General features: G+C 45.1%; 1 protein-coding gene across 1 annotated transcript in view; it reads right to left on the minus strand.

Moving 5' to 3' along the window:
- Positions 1–5,961: 5,961 nt before the first annotated feature.
- LOC140462862 (transcriptional repressor scratch 1-like) overlaps positions 5,962–18,013 on the minus strand; it is a 49,039-nt gene continuing 36,987 nt past the window's right edge. The window contains exon 2 of the mRNA XM_072556263.1: positions 5,962–16,510. Within this exon, the coding sequence (XP_072412364.1) occupies positions 15,786–16,510 (725 nt within the window). The 3' untranslated portion in view covers positions 5,962–15,785. The remainder of the gene's footprint in view (positions 16,511–18,013) is intronic.

Genomic DNA, 18,013 nt, shown 5'->3' on the forward strand with positions numbered 1-18,013 from the left:
GGAGAAGATCCAGTTTCACTGCAAACTAACTCACTAAATTGGCATGCGCTGGCAGCCTGTTCCTGGCACTACAGCACATTGTCATCATTGCCATAGTCCCATCAATATGCTACAATAACTGATGTCTGTTGCTGCTGATCATTCATAGAATCCCTAGGATAGAAAGTGTCTATTCAGCCCATTCTATTTGCATTGATCATCCCACCCAGACCCACCCGACCTCCATAACCCTGCATTTACCATGGCTACTCCATCTAGATCACACATCCCTGGAAACTACTGGCAATTTGGCATGGCCAATCCACCTAACTTGCATATCTTTGGACAGTGGAAAGAAATCAAAGTACCTGGCCGAAACCCATGCAGATGCAGGGAGAATGTGTAAACTCCACAAGGTGGTCATCCAAGGCTGGAGTCAAACCCAGGTCCCTGGCGCTGTGAGGCAGCAGAGCTAACCACTGAAGCACCAATATTGCTGTGTCAGAGGGTAAATCTTTTCAGCCAAGGTGTGTCAGAGTATGGAAATGGGAGATAGGTGACCATCTCTATTGGTAGATCTTGGAGAGAAATACGACAAATCTTGGTAACCATTGCAATTTTTCATTTAACCTGGCTTCTGGAAAGCAAGTACAGACCTCTGTCCTTCATCAATGTATACCATCCTAGCAGGATGATTTGATGTGCTGTTTATTGAACCTGGAATGATAATAGAATGTTAATGAGTGCACTGAAATCAAAAGAGTGAAACAAAATCAAGATTCTGTGCATGCTGGAAATCTGAAACAAAAACAGCCATTTTCTGGAGAATCTCAGGAGCTCTGGCAGCATCTATGGGAGACGAAGCAAAGTTGATGACTTCAGTCCAGTTGTAACATTTTTTGGAACTGAAGAGAAGAATGGATAAATTATAGATTTTATGATGTGGAGAAAAGGTGGGGGGGAGCAAATGGGAAGGTCAATGAAAACATAGAGGGAAAGCAAAGATCACAGTTGTCATAAGAGACTAAGGGAATGGCAACAGTTGTAGACAAGTGAGTTTGGATCCAGCGTAGGTATTAATAGCAGAAGAAAAGTCAATTTTGTCCATAGCAGAACCACGAAAACCAAATAGTGAGGATGGAATTTACAGTCTGAAGTTGTTGATCTCAGTGTTGCGTTCAGAAGGCTGTAATGTGCTTAATCAGAAAATTAGGTGCTGCTCCTGTAGCTTATATTGGGCTTCACTGGAACACTGCAGTCCATAAGACCATAAGGCCATAAGAAATAGGAGTGGAAACAAGGCCATTCGGCCCATCGAGTCCACTCCGTCATTCAATCATGGCTGATGGGCATTTCGACTCCACTTACTTGCATTCTCCCCGTAGGCCTTAATTTCTTGCAAGACCAAGAACTTATCAATCTCTGCCTTGAAGATACCCAACGTCCCAGCCTCCACTCTGCTCCACGGCAATGAATTCCACAGGCCCACCACTCTGTGGCTGAAGAAATGTCTTCTCATTTTGTTCCAGGCAGAAATGTGACCATGGGAGTAATTGGCACGATATGGTAAGAGACTGGAACTGAGTGAAGGTGTTCATGCAGAATTTCTCTAGCACTTTCTGTTTCTCCTTCAAACTTTAGCAGCCACAGTATTTTGCTTCTGTTTTAGTGAAAGAAATAATGGTGGTGTAAAGCAAAAGGGATGATGATCAGGTCAGCAAAGAAGCAAATGCAGGGTCTGGGGGATAAAAGTAAAATACCAGACGCACTGGAAATCTGAAACATAGACAGAAAGTGCTGGAGAAACTCAGCAGGTTTGGCAGGACCTGAGGAGAGAGAAACAGAATTAATGCTTCAAGTCCAGTATGACTCTTCTTCAGAATGGAAAAGAACTGGAAATTGGTGATTTTCATGCTGTTGACAAAGGGGATGGAGCAACAAATCACTTAGATTGTGAGGATACCCAGAGCAAAAGACTAACGCAGCACTAACGAAAGTAAAGGAGTGATTGAGATGTAAAATAGGTATAAATGAGAGATATGAAAATGGATAACTGGGCCCACTTTGCTGAGAGCAAAGCTAACAAGATGCAAGCATTAAAAAATCACACAACACCAGGTTATAGTTCAACAAGTTTATTTGGAAGCAGTGCTCCGACAGCTAGTGCTTCCAAATAAACCTATTGGACTATAACCTGGTGTTGTGTGATTTTTAATTTTGTACATCCCAGTCCAACACCGGAGTCTCCAAATCAAGATACAAACAAGTCAGCAAGTGTTTAGAGGAGGTGTAAATGACAAAAACAATATCTGTATCAATGTGTGTCATCCAAACAAATAGAGGCAGAGTTGATTATTTCAAATTGTTGAACTCAGTCCTGGTGAAAGAGGAATTACTGTTTCTCAAGCCTGTGTTGATCTTAATTGTGATAGAAAACACCTCTTTATGAGGCATGAAGGTCTACAAGATTTGTGTCAGAGGCTTGAGTTACAAAGGAAAGTTGAAGTAAATTGATGAATAAAAATGTTATTCGGGCTATTTAGAGCAATGAAACATTTTGATAAGAGTAGATGGGGCAAAATGGTTTCAAATGGAAGGAGAGTCAAAAGCCAGGGGGCCACATACTGAAAATTATTGGCAAAAGAACCAAAATGAAATTTCACACAGTGAGTTGGCATGATTTGGGAGTGGTGCTGGAAGAGCACAGCAGTTCAGGCAGCATCCAAGGATCTTCGAAATCGACGATTAGGGCAAAAGCTCTTCATCAGGAATAAAGGCAGTGAGCCTGAAGCGTGGAGAGATAAGCTAGAGGAGGGTGGGGGTGGGGAGAAAGTAGCATAGAGTACAATGGGTGAGTGGGGGAGGGGATGAAGGTGATAGGTCAGGGAGGAGAGGGTGGAGTGGATAGGTGGAAAAGGAGATAGGCAGGTAGGACAAGTCCGGACAAGTCATGGGGACAGTTCTGAGCTGGAAGTTTAGAATAGGGTGAGGTGGGGGAAGGGGAAATGAGGAAACTGTTGAAGTCCACATTGATGCCCTGGGGTTGAAGTGTTCCGAGGCGGAAGATGAGGCGTTCTTCCTCCAGGCGTCTGGTGGTGAGGGAGCGGCGGTGAAGGAGGCCCAGGACCTCCATGTCCTCGACAGAGTGGGAGGGGGAGTTGAAATGTTGGGCCACGGGGCGGTGTGGTTGATTGGTGCGGGTGTCCCGGAGATGTTCCCTAAAGCGCTCTGCTAGGAGGTGCCCAGTTTCCCCAATGTAGAGGAGACTGCATCGGGAGCAACGGATACAATAAATGATATTAGTGGATGTGCAAGTAAAACTTTGCTGGATGTGGAAGGCTCCTTTAGGGCCTTGGATAGAGGTGAGGGAGGAGGTGTGGGCATAGGTTTTACAGTTCCTGCGGTGGCAGGGGAAAGTACCAGGATGGGAGGGTAGGTTGTAGGGGGGCGTGGACCTGACCAGGTAGTCACGGAGGGAACAGTCTTTGCGGAAGGCGGAAAGGGGTGGGGAGGGAAAGATATCCCTGGTAGTGGGGTCTGTTTGGAGGTGGCGGAAATGTCAGCAGATGATTTGGTTTATGCAAAGGTTGGTAGGGTGGAAGGTGAGCACCAGGGGCGTTCTGTCCTTGTTACGGTTGGAGGGGTGGGTCTGAGGGCGGAGGTGTGGGATGTAGATGAAATGCATTGGAGGGCATTTTTAACCACGTGGGAAGGGAAATTGCGGTCTCTAAAGAAGGAGGCCATCTGGTGTGTTCTGTGATGGAACTGATCCTCCTGGGAGCAGATCCGGCGGAGGTGGAGGAATTGGGAATATGGGATGGCATTTTTGCAAGAGGTAGGGTGGGAAGAGGTGTAATCCAGCTAGCTGTGGAAGTCGGTGGGTTTGTAAAAAATGTCAGTGTCAAGTCGGTCGTCATTAATGGAGATGGAGAGGTGCAGGAAGGGGAGGGAGGTGTCAGAGATGGTCCAGGTAAATTTAAGGTCAGGGTGGAATGTGTTGGTGATGTTGATGAATTTCTCAACCTCCTCACAGGAGCACGGGGTGGTGCCAATGCAGTCATCAATGTAGCGGAGGAAGAGGTGGGGAGTGGTGCCCGTGTAATTACGGAAGAGCAACTGCTCTACGTAGCCAACAAAGAGACAGGCATAGCTGGGGCCCATACGTGTGCGCATGGCTACCCCTTTGGTCTGGAGGAAGTGGGAGGATTCAAAGGAGAAATTGTTAAGGGTGAGGACCAGTTCGGCCAAACGAATGAGAGTGTCGGTGGAAGGGTACTGTTGGGGACGTCTGGAGAGGAAAAAAAGGAGGGCTTGGAGGCCCTGGTCATGGCGGATGGAGGTGTAGAGGGATTGGATCTCCATGGTGAAGATGAGGTGTTGGGGGTCGGGGAAACGGAAGTCTTGGAGGAAGTGGAGGGCGTGGGTGGTGTCTCCAACGTATGTGGGGACTTCCGACTAGGAGGGATAGGACAGTGTCGAGGTAGGTAGAGATGAGTTCAGTGGGGCAGGAGCATGCTGAGACAATGGGTCGGCCAAGGTGGTCAGGCTTGTGGATCTTGGGAAGGAAGTAGAACCGGGCAGTGCGGGGTTCCCGGACTATGAGGTTGGAAACTGTGGGTGGGAGATCTCCTGAGGTGATGAGGTTCTGTATGATCTGGGAGATGATGGTTTGGTGATGGGGGGTGGGGTCATGGTCGAGGGGGCAGTAGGAAGAGGTGTCCGCGAGTTGACGTTTGGCTTCAGCGGTGTAGAGGTCAGTGCGCCAGACTACCACTGCGCCCCCTTTATCCGCTGGCTTGATGGTGAGGTTGGGATTGGAGCAGAGGGATTGGAGGGCTGCGCGTTGTGAGGGTGAGAGGTTGGAGTGGGGGAGGGAGGTAGACAGGTTGAGATGGTTAATGTCCCGGTGACAGTTGGAAATGAAGAGGTCGAGGGCAGGTAGTAGGCCAGCGTGGGGTGTCCAGGTGGATGCAGTGTGTTGGAGGTGGGTGAAGGGGTCTCATCCAACCAAATTCCTCAAAATAAACTAGTCCAAATTTCCTGCGTTTGGCCCACGTCCCTCTAAACTTTTCCTATTCATGTGTCTTTTAAATGTTATAACTGTATCTGCATCCAATGCTTCCTCTGGCAGGTCATTCCATATGCTAGAAAGTGAGGACTGCAGATGCTGGAAACCATCCTCTGTGTGAAAAGTTGCTCCTTGGGTCCCTTTTAAATCTTTCCCCTCTCACCTTAAACCTGTACTCTCTAGTTTGGAACTCCCCTATCGTCAGGAAAAAAGGGTATTGTTATTCACCTTATCTATGTCCCTCATGATTTTACAAATCTTTGTAAGGTCACCCCTCTAGGGAAAAAGGTCCCAGTCTATCTGGCTTCTCCTTATAACTCAAACCCTCCCGTTCTGGTAACATCTTTATAATTTCTTTTTTCTGTTCTTTTCCAGTTTAATAATATCCTTCCTATAGCAGACAAGGAAAAGTGAATGTGGAGCAAATTAAATCGTGATAGTACCATAACAAATCAGGTGCAAACCAGGTAAAAACAAAGACCAGACACATATTTGGTTGGAAATGGTCAAATGGGGGAGGTGGGAAATGCAGGAGGGGGTATTTGGGACAAGGACCGTGAGACCTTTTCAGAAGGTTTGAACTAGAATGAGTTCAATGGCTTTCATCCTCCATATCAATCTTGGCATCTTGCTGTTAATTATTGGTGCTAATTTGATGAACTTGTTTGGAGGTTCCCAGCCCAGGTGTTATTTTTGTTTAAATTCCATGCATAAGGGTAAACATTTCCAAAACGGGTTAGAAACATTCCCAAAGTGACTGGCACGGTGTGCGCTAATGACCCAATGACCATGAACTTTGACACCTGAGTCTCCAGATAACAAAGTAGACAAGGTTCATTTCAACACATGAAACACACTCAACAAAAAACAAAATAAACACAAGGGCAGAGTCATTTATATCCTTTATTCTCCTTTTTGAAGTTTGGCAAAGAGGTTTGGTACAATTGTGCTTTCTACAGTTGTGTGTTCAAATCCTGCTTTCTTTATAAAGAATAAAATAGTATGGAAAATTCCAGAAACTGTGTACACCTTATACACCATGAAGTGTACAATAAAAACTGAGTGCAAGTATAAATTGATGCAGCAGAATATACATTTTTGCTTTATATACAAAATTACTTTTTTCTAAAACTAACTATAATGCCAGCTATGTGAGTTATACAAAGAGAAAAGGGAAAAAGCATCATAGCAGCAAAAATGAGAGAGTCCTGGAGAATGAGAGGGGGATAGCAGAGAGAACCAGTGAGAGAGAGATAGCTGAGAACAGAAGTGGAGAGAGAAAGGGATAGCAGAGTGTGTGAGATCTGAGGCATAGGAAAGTGAGAGAGAGAGAAAATGAGAGGGAAAGGATAGCTGAGAGAGAGAACTGTGGAGAGAGTAATCAGAGAGCAATTTCAAAGAGCTGGCATGGTGAAAGAACGCCTAGAGAGCAGAGTGGGAAAACTGGAAAGTGAAAAATGGAGAATAAATGAGAAAGAAAAGGAGAGACAGAGTTAACAGTCAGCAAGAGGACAGGGAAAATGGAAGGAACAGTAGCAGTAGCAGAAAGGGCAGGTGAAAGAGAGAGAGGGAGAGAGAGAGAGAGAGATGGAGGAAGAAGGGAGAGAGAAAGAAATAGCAGCAAGGGAGAGAAAGTGGGAAATGAGGATAGCAGGATCAGAGAGTGGGAGAAGCTGAGATTGGAGAGTGGGTGGAGGCTAATAGTGGGTGAATCCGAGAAGGAGGAATGGAAATGGAGAAGAGCAGAGAGAGGGGGGACAGGGGATTGAGGAGGATCTCAGAACGTGAGAGAAATAACACAGGAACAAACTAACAACAACATTCAGATCAGACTCAGAAATCTAGACTGAATGTTTCCATTATTATCAATCATATATTTTAAATAGTTTTAGAGCTTATAAGTTATAAAATGATCCGTGGTTGTCACATACAACAGGAGATAGGACAATGTTCTTCAATGCAGTTTCTGTGAAGATTGCTGTTAGCGCTTTCAGGCAGGATTGATTCTGGGTCAAAAAAATCTCCCAGCATTTTATTTTGGCTGCTGCTTTTTTTCTGGACTTTTCAGTGTAATTATTTATGAATATGAATTTCATGAGCATTATCCCTGGGGAAGTAACAATCTTTAATTTCTGCCCCCCCCCCAACACCCACAAATGAGTAATCTCATCACCCACTCTCCCTAAGCACTATGATTCTTACCTTCAAAAGTGGGCCAGCCCTTCAATACTACTATGGTTACCATCAGTGCTGCTGAGTGGTCTCTTTCTACCGGACTTCATGTTTGAGGATTTATTGAGAAAAAAATCTTTTGCTTCTACTGAGAACATCCCCTCCCCATCTTCCCATCACTGAGAGACAAGGAAATTTACCAGCTTGACAGTGGAACCCTCAATTCACCTTGCCCACTCCAGATGAGGGGTTAACCTGAAGCCTATCTAACGTCTCAGATACTCTGACATTATTTCAAAGAGATGTTCTCCCCTGTGTACTTTTTCCTTTAATCAACGTGTTCTGGGCACTCTGTCACAAGGCCATTTACATTGTGCACAAATTGACTCCACATCCATTGCCTGTAAGGATCTCTGGAATTCTTGACAGTCGTGAAAGGTGGTCAATTAAATACAAAATCATTCTTACTTCTCCCCTCCACATCCCTCACCAGGCGCAGTGGCTTAGTGGTTATCACTGCTGTCTGACAAAACCAGGGACCTGGTTCAATCCCACCCTTGGGTGACTGTCTGTAGGGAGTTTGCACGTTCTCCCCATGTCTGCATGGGTCCAAAGTTGTGCAGGTTCAGTGGATTAGCAATGATAAATTCCTCCATAGTGACCAGAGATGTGCAGGCTAGGCAGATTAGCCATGGGAAGTATAGGGTGTGGGTTTGGTTCTGGGTGGGATATCCTTTGGGTGGTCAAGGCAGATTTGATGGGGTGAATGGCCTCTTTCCAAACTATTGGGATTCTATACTCCACCTGAGATTGGTCTGGAAATTAATCCCCAGGGAACTATTGGAAACTCCCAGAAGAAGCTTCACTCAGAGTGTTTAAATAAATGATGACTTTCCATAAAAGATTTCTTCACGTACCTTTCATTTATTTAGTTACAAATATATTTAAGACAATTAAAGATAGGCTCCAAATGGGCTTGAAAAGTCTTATTGGATTGTAGTTGGTGTGGGAAGGGTTGGGGGCTGAGGATGAACAGATTAGGTGACCAATGGAGGGAGATAGGAGATCATGTGATGAAATCCCCAGGAATACATCAAACAGAGTTGGTAACCCAACCCACGTGGAGGAGACTGGTCTGTGAGGAAGGTTAATATGGTCTAGGGAAATTATCGGCATTAGATCAGAACATTGTCAGAAATAGGGAAAGCAGGAAGCCATTTTACCCCTTGAATCTGCTCCATTGTCCAGTAAGTTCATGGATGATCAGGTAGTGGTCTCAGTTCCACTCTCCGGGCTCTTTATAACCCTTGACTCCCTGGTTGATCAAACTCTAACTCAACCTTGAATAGATCCAATGCCTCAGACTCCACTAGGAAAAAGAATTTCTGCATCTCCTGACCTTCTGAGAGAAGAAATTCCTTTTCAACTCCATCCTAATTGGGAGACTCTAGATCCCACGATGGCAGGAAACATCCTCTCAGTCATGTCACTGGGGAGTCTGCTCAGAATTGTGCATGTTCCACTTAGTCCACCGCATATTTCTTCCAAAACTCCAAAGATCATAGGTATGGCCTGCTCAGTGTTAAAACAAGAGAAAGTGAGGACTGCAGATGCTGGAGATCAGAGTCGAGAGTGTGGTGCTGGAAAAGCACAGCAGGTCAGGCAGCATCCGAGGAGCAGGAGAATTGACGTTTCGGACGTAAGCTCTTCATCAGGACTTATGCCTGAAACGTTGATTTTCCTGCTGATCAGATGCTGCCTGACCTACTGTGCTTTTCCAGCACCACTCTCGACAATGTTAAAACAAACCTATAATCCCAGGAAACATCTTTTCTATCTGTAACTGGTGGGCTTCCATTTTAAATTGGCAAGGAAAAAACAAAGTGTTTGAAAAATAATGTTTTTGATCTTTTTGGGTGAAACTGACAGGAGTACTTCTTTCAGGCCTCATGAGTAAACTGGAGGTTCCCCCTCGGCATAAGTGAGGATGGCAGACGCTGGAGATCAGAGACTAGATTAGAGTGGTGTTGGGAAAGCACAGCAGGTCAGGCAGTATCCGAGGAGCAGGGAAATCACCACTCTAATCTAGACTATAGGTTTCCCCTGTCTCGGATCTCCCTCACTCCTGCCTCTCCCTCACTTGGGTATGCCTTCCCAGTGGCCTTGGATCCCTGGCAGGAAGTGAGGACCAGGGAGCTATGAGGAATGTGGCAAGGTCGTTGGTAGAGCTCTTGTTATGTAGGATCGAGCCTGCAGTAGTGGACATACAAAACATGAAGGGAGATGGGCTACTGTCATGGGCAGCTAATGGGAAGTAAGCAAGGATGAGTCTAACAAGTGATTGGATAGAAGTGTCATCATACAGGAACCACTTACCTCCAATGATGTGTTCACATACCTTGCCTTTTAACCCAGTGTACATCATACTTCGCTTCACAGAAACATAATTAGATAATTTATTTTTACTCATTCATGGATGTGAGTGTTGCCGGCTGAACCAGCATTTGTTGCTCATCCCTAACTGCCCAGAGGACAGTTAATAATCAACGACATTGCTGAGGGTCTGGAGCCCCACATGTAGGCCAGAGGTGGAGCAGACTCAATGGGCTGAATGGCCTATTTTTCCCCCTATGTCTTAAGGCCTTTTAAATGTATTCAGGGTTGAGATAGATAGGTTTCCAGTCAGCTGGGGAATCAGGAGTATTGGGGAAAGGCAGGAAAATGGGGTTAAAGATTATTATATCAGCCATGACCTTATTGATGGATGAAGCAGGGTCAAAGGGCCGAATGGCCTATTTCTGGTCCTATGTCTTAAGGTCTTACAAGTAAATTCAAGGCTTGAGATAGATTTTTAACCAACAAAGGAATCAAGGGTTGTGGGGGAAAAGGCAGGGAAGTGGATTTGAGGATTATCGGATCAGCCACGATGTGATTGAATGGCAGAGCAGAATTGATGGTCTGAACGGCTTACTTCTCCTATATTTATCCAGTAAAGAACGCTTCCTTCCTTCAAGGACATTTGTGAAGTAGATGGTTTTTCTGAATTGACACTGGAACAACAGAGGGGACGCTTGGACAGATGATCAACCATTTGTTGAGAGAGGTAGGTTTCCAGGAACAGAGATAGGAGAGGCAGAAAGGCTGCAAGGAGAAGGGAAGGAGTTGCAGAGGCTGGGCCTGACGTAGTTGAAGGCTCGGCTGCCAATAGCTAGAGTGAAGCAGGCAGGGAATCCACAAGAGGCCGGAATGGAAGGAGTGCAGTGGTCAGGGCTGGCCTCTTCAGCAATTTCTGATTTTATCTGGGAGGGTTGTTGAGCTGCAAGAGGTTCACTGATAGGGATGGGTGAGACCATGGAGGGATTTGAACACAAGAATCAGATTATTCAAACCCACAGTGAGCACAAATACAAATTTATGTGACACACTGAATCTAATAAAGTCAGCACTTTTTTTGCTCAGTTCAGAAAAAAAATGTTGGTCTTAAACATAGAGGAAACAATCACAACTAGTGCTGTCAGCAGTTTAAACAGTGGCAACTTCCCACTAGAGGGCAGAGTGAACTCTAAAAGCTAAGTTCAATTAGAATGAAGTAGCGATTCTCTCAGACTACGTTTAACTCACTCTCTATGCTGTCCCAGCTAACCTGAAACAATATCTGGGTTTCAACTGATAGCCCTACACTGGGGAACTAAATGCAAACACATATCCTGCCTTACGTATGAAATAGGGACAGGATCAGGCTACTCAGCCCTTTGAGCCAGTTCCACCATTCAATGTGGTCATGGCAAAGTTTCCCAGCTCAGTGTCCTGATCCTGCCTGGATTGCAAACTAGAAATTAGCACCTGTGCTCAATGCTCCCTTTAAAATGAAAGGATTTCGTGGGATTCACTGGGCTGATGCATGCAATTTTTTTTCACAATGCAGCTGTTTTACTCAAGTCAGCCACTTTTCAGAATGCTTTTGAGATGGTTGATGGAGTTGATGGGCTAGGTAGGGAGGAACCACTCCTTCTGGTGGTCCAGAACCATGGGCACCTTATCAGTTGTTGAGGGCTAACATTAGAAAATACTTTACTGTAGTGGAGATCTTGCACCTACACCCCTACTACCTCTCCAAATAAACTGCAAAGGTCGGGTGTCAATTGAAAATTTCAAGGCTGGGATTGATCGATGTTGGTTAGGCAAAAGGATTGCGAGTTAATGGAATGAAGATGCAGACTCGCTGTGATCTAATGGAGTCGCGGAAGAGGGGCTGAATAACCTCCTTCCGAACATAAGTGGGGAGAAATTTGGAGGGAAATGGACGGGGCAAAAATTGAAACAAGTGCACTGTACTACAGAGAGGTTAATGAGAGGATTGCAGATGCGAATGGATTCTTATACCAGATTGCCAAATGGTCTAGGTAAAGCCTAACTTTTGAAAACAGAGAGAAATAGAGGGAACAACAAAACACTGTCTGCAAAATCTCCCATGGCCGTAATGTGAGGCAAAGAGCACAACAGCAGCCTAACACAGATCCTGCAGTCAAAGGAAGACTACTTAATGCTTTGTCTGCAGATGCTTATTCCATCCCTGCCAGATCCCTGATTTCCATTGTTAAGTAATACTGCAGTCAATACCTGCATTCTCTTGTTGAGGACGTAATAAACTAAAAGAGGGAGGAAAGCCATGCATCATTGAATTATTGCTGGAATACAGCGTAGTGCCTTATTTACAATATCAACATTCACTCAATTCCCCAAATTGTCATTTCTCAAGTGACCCTTGCACTGCAACAACAACAAAAAGGAACCATAATGGTGCTTAAAAAATTAATTCTGAGCTTTTAGGAATTCAAAACAAACTCCCATCTGTTTCAGTGATGTTTGTGACTTGTAAAACTATGGCATAAATAAATAAATGCATAAATTGTTAAATACATAAATAGTTCAATACATAAATAGTTAAATACATAAATAGTTACGTAAACTTAAAAGAAACATTACTTTCTTCAAAGTGGCAAGCGCTTTGGCAACACAGGGGTTAATAATCCATGGCTCATAGGTGATTGGCTCAATAAAAGCAAAGGGGCACAATTTCATGGAAAGGGTGTTCAGTTGGCATGTTCACAGTGCAGTGTGGGTAACACTGAAACACACATCAGCAAATTCCATCTCTGTGACACAGCTTGGGGAAATTACAGAGCTCCTCTCCCTGTCAGAAACACTGCTCCATGAAAAGTGCACCTCTTTGTTATCAAGAACAATAATACATAATCATAACAATATTTTACAATGTTCAAATACAGTAGAATCCAGTTATAGTGGTTGATTCAAAACCTGCATTCCTGTAGCACATTTCACCCTCCCTGGGGAACCACAAAGCACTTCACAGCCAATGACCTACTGACAAAGTATGATCAATATTAGCACAATTTGCAATGCAGGAGGCATCCCCAACTGATTGCTATGACTGGTTGAGTAGGTAGTCGATTCCATGTGGTTACCACTGGCTCAGCAGTTAAGCTAAATTATATTCCCAGGAAATCTGGAACTTAGAACATACCTACACAAGTTATATTCATCATGGCGGTAATAAATTTACCAGTGATTCAACAAACCTGGTCAGTGTGCCTTCTACATAGAAGGAAAACTAAAACAAAATATCAGTCCTAAATAGGCTCTCAAATGATGAGGGAATTTTATGAGATAAGTTGGAGATGCTGCATTTTGATAGGCAGAATAAAGAGACTAGAAATTCCCTAGAGAAAATTTAAAATGGGGTCATGCATAAAAGGGATTTAGAGGCATCCAGACATATTACTAAAAGAAGGCATGCAATTTCATTTTTTTTTTACATGGGATAAGGGCATCACTGACAAGGCCAGTATTTGTTGTCCATTCCTAATTACCCTGGAACTGAATGGCTTGCTAGGCTATTTGATGGAGGAGTTAAAAGGCACCATAATGCTGTGGGTATGGAGTCATATGTAGGCCAGACCAGGTAAGGATGACAGATTTCCTTCCCTAAATGACTTAGTAAACCAGATGGTTTTGTTTTTTCGTGACACCAATGGCTTTATTGTCACCATCATTAAGAATAGCTTTCAATTCCAGAGCTATTAATTGAATTTAAATGCCAATTGCTGGTCATGGTGGGATTTGAACCTAAGCATTAGGTGGGGCCCTCTGGATTACCAGATCAGTAACATTACCACTGAATCACCAAATACTCCAGGAGGACATGTAAACTGAAATGAAGCACATTTATAGATGAATAAAATTGGAAAGTAGAGAAATCATGCTATATCTGTTTAGAATAGTGTATTAAGGGATGAAAGAGGACAGATAGTTAGAGACAGTTTAGCCAGGACTTGACAAAGTAGTGGGAGAAGTTTGAATCTCTAAATGCCCTTCTCTTCCTCTTAAGGGAGGGAGGTAGAGAGGGCAAAAATGTAAAATCTTAGGTACTCTACATATCATATATTCTGCACAGGACTGGTCTCCATGTTATGGAGAGGATGTAGAGGCACTGAATAAGGTGCAATAAGGTTTCGTGTGGATGGGATCAGAACTGAGATTGTACAACTATCATCAAAAGCTCACTTTAATGTTAACTATTACCTTATTTCTTTTTTTTTGTATGTACAATGATGGTCTGTAATGCTTAACATTTTAAACTTTGTTTCTCTCTTTTACTACTTTAAACCTTAAGTTTTTTGTCCCAAGATATCTTTGTCCCTAAGGTGGCGATGCGTGTGGCAACGTTTCACAGTACTCCTGTAATTGTGCACACATGACAATAAAATGTAATTCTATAAGCTGGATCCTTCAAATTATGAACCAATTTGATAGGTTTGCAAAAAAAGCTGTTTCCAATGTGGGGTAAGTTTAAAACTTGGGGTGATCAATAGTCACCAATAAGGGAGTTCCAGGGAAGTTTATTCTAAAAGCGAGTAAAATGTGGAATATGATACAGAAGGCGTAGTCAAGGCAAATAAGTTCATAGGTTTAAGGGGAAGCTAGAAAGGAATATGGAAGACAGAGGAATAAAAGGTTATGCTGATGTAGTCTGGAGAAGTTCAGTGAGAGGAAACTTGTGAGAACTAATTGGGCCACTGGCCTTCCTATAAATGGTCAATTCTACCTTTGGATGAATATATCTTGCAGAAATATGCCCTGTGTTCAGAATCCTGTGTTCCATACCTACCCAAAGAAGACTTCTGCATTGTCCTGCTGACTGTCAAAATTAGCAGCTAGCTTTATTTAACACAAGGTTCTGGCACCAGAATGCTTAGTCACAGAAGGCTCAACTGACCCACATGGTCACTGTAGGTAGATTCTACTGTAGATTAATTCAATAACGTGGCACAATGTATTAGTTTTCGGTTGATAAAAAATATTCAGCCTTAACACATAATACTTGCTGATGGGTCAATCCTGGGGAAAACACCAGAAACATTGCATTGTCTTCAGGTCAGTGAAAAAAATTACCCTTTTGAAAAAGTCGAGTACCATTCAATCGCTGTGGAAGATGCAATAAATATATCCCGTCCTGTAGCAAAGAGCAGCATAAAAAATACAAGAGGTCATCTTTGCGTGTGTGTGCATGTGTCTGTATGTGCATGCATGCATGGCACATGATGTTGACATGTTCTAGAAAAGTGGGGAGTGTGCGTGCATATGTGTCCCTGTGTGCATATGCAGATGTATGTGTGCATGCACACATGCCTATTTGTCAATGTGCATGTATCTGCATGCGCATGCATGTGCCTGTATGTTTAATGCACAGGTGCATGGTTGCACATATGTCATTGGCATGTTCTGGGAGACTGACTATTCTTGCGTGTGGCGTACATGTTCCCGGTGTAGCTGTGCACGTGCACGCACCTGCCTGTTTATACAGGTATTTGTGCATCTAAGTCATCATGATCCCATTGCTTTCACTTCATGAGTTCCTCCTCCCAAACCTGGTTGAAAGGAGTGTTTCCAAAAATCCTGGTGGGTGCACGGCAAAAAAAATATAATCTTTATGTCATGCCACAACTTTGAAGAGAGGGTTGCAGTTTTTTTTTCTTTTTAGAGCAAATCCAGCATATATTAATTTTAAAAAAAACATGTTAGGAAGTAATCTCAAGAAGTATTGCTTTGAGGTGGAGAGAAGTTGTCATTCCTCGCCTTTAGGAGGTTTTGCATTCTTATTTGCACGTCTCTCATTTACCGCATTTCACATTTAGGAGGTTTTGCAACTTCTAGTTTTGTACGTCTCTCATTTATTTCATTCCACGATGAATAAGTTTGCAATTTATATTTTGTACGTTTCCTATCTTGTTCCATATTTGGAGGTGTTGCATTTTTAAATTTTGCACGTCTTGCATTTATCTCAATCCACATTTAAGAAATTTTGCACTAATATTTTTGCACGTCTCTCTATTTTATTCCATGTTTGGGGGGGAGGGGGTTTGCATTTGTACTTTTGTATGTCTGATTCCGTGTGTAGGAGATTTTGCATTTTGTATTTTTGCATGTCTCTCTTCTATCTCACGCCCCCTCATTTATGAGGCGATGCATTTTTTTGGAATCTCTCTCAGGACTCCCCCTCTTGGGGACCCTTGAAGCAGGCAGACTCGTAGTGCTTATTCAGGTAGGACTTGAGGGCGAATGTCTTGTTGCAGCGCTTGCAGCGGAAGTGCTTGAAGGCCGAGTGGGTCTGCATGTGAGCTCGCAGGTTGGAGCGGTCAGCGAACGCCTTGCCGCAGTGGGCACAGCCAAAGGGTTTCTCGCCGGTGTGTGAGCGGAGGTGACCCTGCAGCAGCCAGGGCCGGCTGAAAGCCTTGCCGCAAGTGCCGCACTTGTGCTTGAGGTCGTGAGTGAGGACGTGCATGGCCAGGGCGGGCATGGAGACGTAGACCTTGGCGCAGGTCGGGCACTTGCGGGCGAGCTGGCTGTCCAGGCTGCGGTGGGTCTGCTTGTGGCGGCTCAGGTTGGACGAGGTGGCGTACGTCTTGCCGCACTCCCCGCAGCGGTGCCGCTGTCCCGGCTGCCTCCCCCCACCGCCGCCGCTCCTCCTCCTTGACCGGCCGTCCGTGATGAAGAAGGCGTCCATGCTGTAGCCCTCGCTGACCGCCGCCTCACCGCTGAAGTAGCCGTTTGCCAGCCCCGAGCGAGGGCTGTCCGGCTCCAGCCCCAGCCCCAGCCCCTCCGGCTCCCCATACACCTCGTCGACTTTGGTGAAGACAGGCTGGGGTGCAGTCAGACTCTCCCCTCGGCTCTCATACACCGCTGATGGGCTGATGTAGCTGTGAATATAACCTTGAGACAGAGAGACGGGCAGGGAAAAGCAATTAATTCACAGGGATATAGAGCACTTTTAGAATACTAACTTCAATTCTGGTCTCCCTGCTATAGGAAAGATGTTAGAGACAAAAAAAAACTACAGATGCTTGAATTCAAGGTAGACAGGCAGGAGACTGGAAGAACACAGCAAGCCTGGCAGCATCAGGAGGTGGAGAAGTCAATGTTTCCGTTGTAACCCTTCTTCAGGACTATGTGGTGGTGGTGAGCTGGGGGTGGGGGGAGCTGCAGATAAAGTGGATGACGGGGGCAGGGTGGTGAGGTGGGGATATGTGAAGACAGGTAAAACGTACAACCTGGTTGATCAATGGGCAGAATGAACCCGGTAGTTGACTGGCTGGGTGGAAAGGAGGGGGAGGGACTGGGAAGGGAGTTGGGGATGGGAAAGGAGGTTACTTGAAATTGGAGAACTCAATGTTGAGTCCTCCGGGCTGTAGGCTGCCCGGGCGGAAGATGAGGTGTTGTTCCTCCAATTTGCAGTTGGGTTCATTGAGGCAATGGAGGAGGTCAAAGGTGGTCATTTCGGAAAATGGAGTGGGAAGGGGAATTAAAATGGGAGCTGACTGGGAGGTCCGGTTGGCCCCTGCGGGCCCGGCTGAGATGCTTAGTTTACGTTCGGTCTCCCCGACGTAGAGAAGACCACATCGGGAGTACCTGATGCAGTAAACTAGATGGAAGAGAGGCAGGTGAACCTCTGTCTCACCTGGAAGGACTGTTTGGGGCCCTGGATAGAAGTGAGGGGATAGGGAGGTGGTGTATTGACAGGTTTTTAATCTTTTCCAGGGGAAGATATCTGGGGGTTCCAGGGTTGGTGGGGGGGGTGGGAAGTGTAGGGGGGTTGGTGGGGAGAGTGGTGCAAACCAAGGACTGTCGAAGGGAACGGTCCTTGCGGAAACCAGGGAGGAGTCCGGAGGGGAAGATGTTCTTGGTGGTGGGGTCTAGATGGAATTGGCGGAAGTGTTTAAGGATGATGCATTGGATGTGGAGACTGGTCAGGTGGTAGGTTAGGACAAGGGGGGTTCTGTCTTTATTGCATTTGGAGGGGAAGTTTAGAGCAGTGGAATGGGGAATGGAGGTGGTGTGGTGGAGGGCAGTCTGGATGACGGAGGGAGGAAAAGCACGTTGTTTGAAATAGGTGGACATCTGAGATGTTTGGGAGTGGAATGTCTCCTCACCTGAGCAGATGCAGTGGAGGCAGAGGAATTAGGAGAATGGGATGGAGTTCTTGCAGGATACTGGGTAGGAGGAGGTGTAGTCCAGGTAGTTATAGGAGTCTGTGGATTTTTAGTAAACATCCGACTGGAGACTGTTAACAGAGATAGAAATGGAGAGGTCAAGGAAAGGAAAGGAGGTGTCCGAGATGGACCAAGGGAATTTGAGAGCGGTGTGGAAGTTGTGGGAGAAGACGATGAACTGTTCCAGTTCAGCCTGGGTGCAGGACACTGCACCAATGCAGCCATC

Source organism: Chiloscyllium punctatum, chromosome 37 (assembly GCF_047496795.1).
Source record: "Chiloscyllium punctatum isolate Juve2018m chromosome 37, sChiPun1.3, whole genome shotgun sequence".
Classification (NCBI taxonomy): Eukaryota; Metazoa; Chordata; class Chondrichthyes; order Orectolobiformes; family Hemiscylliidae; genus Chiloscyllium; species Chiloscyllium punctatum.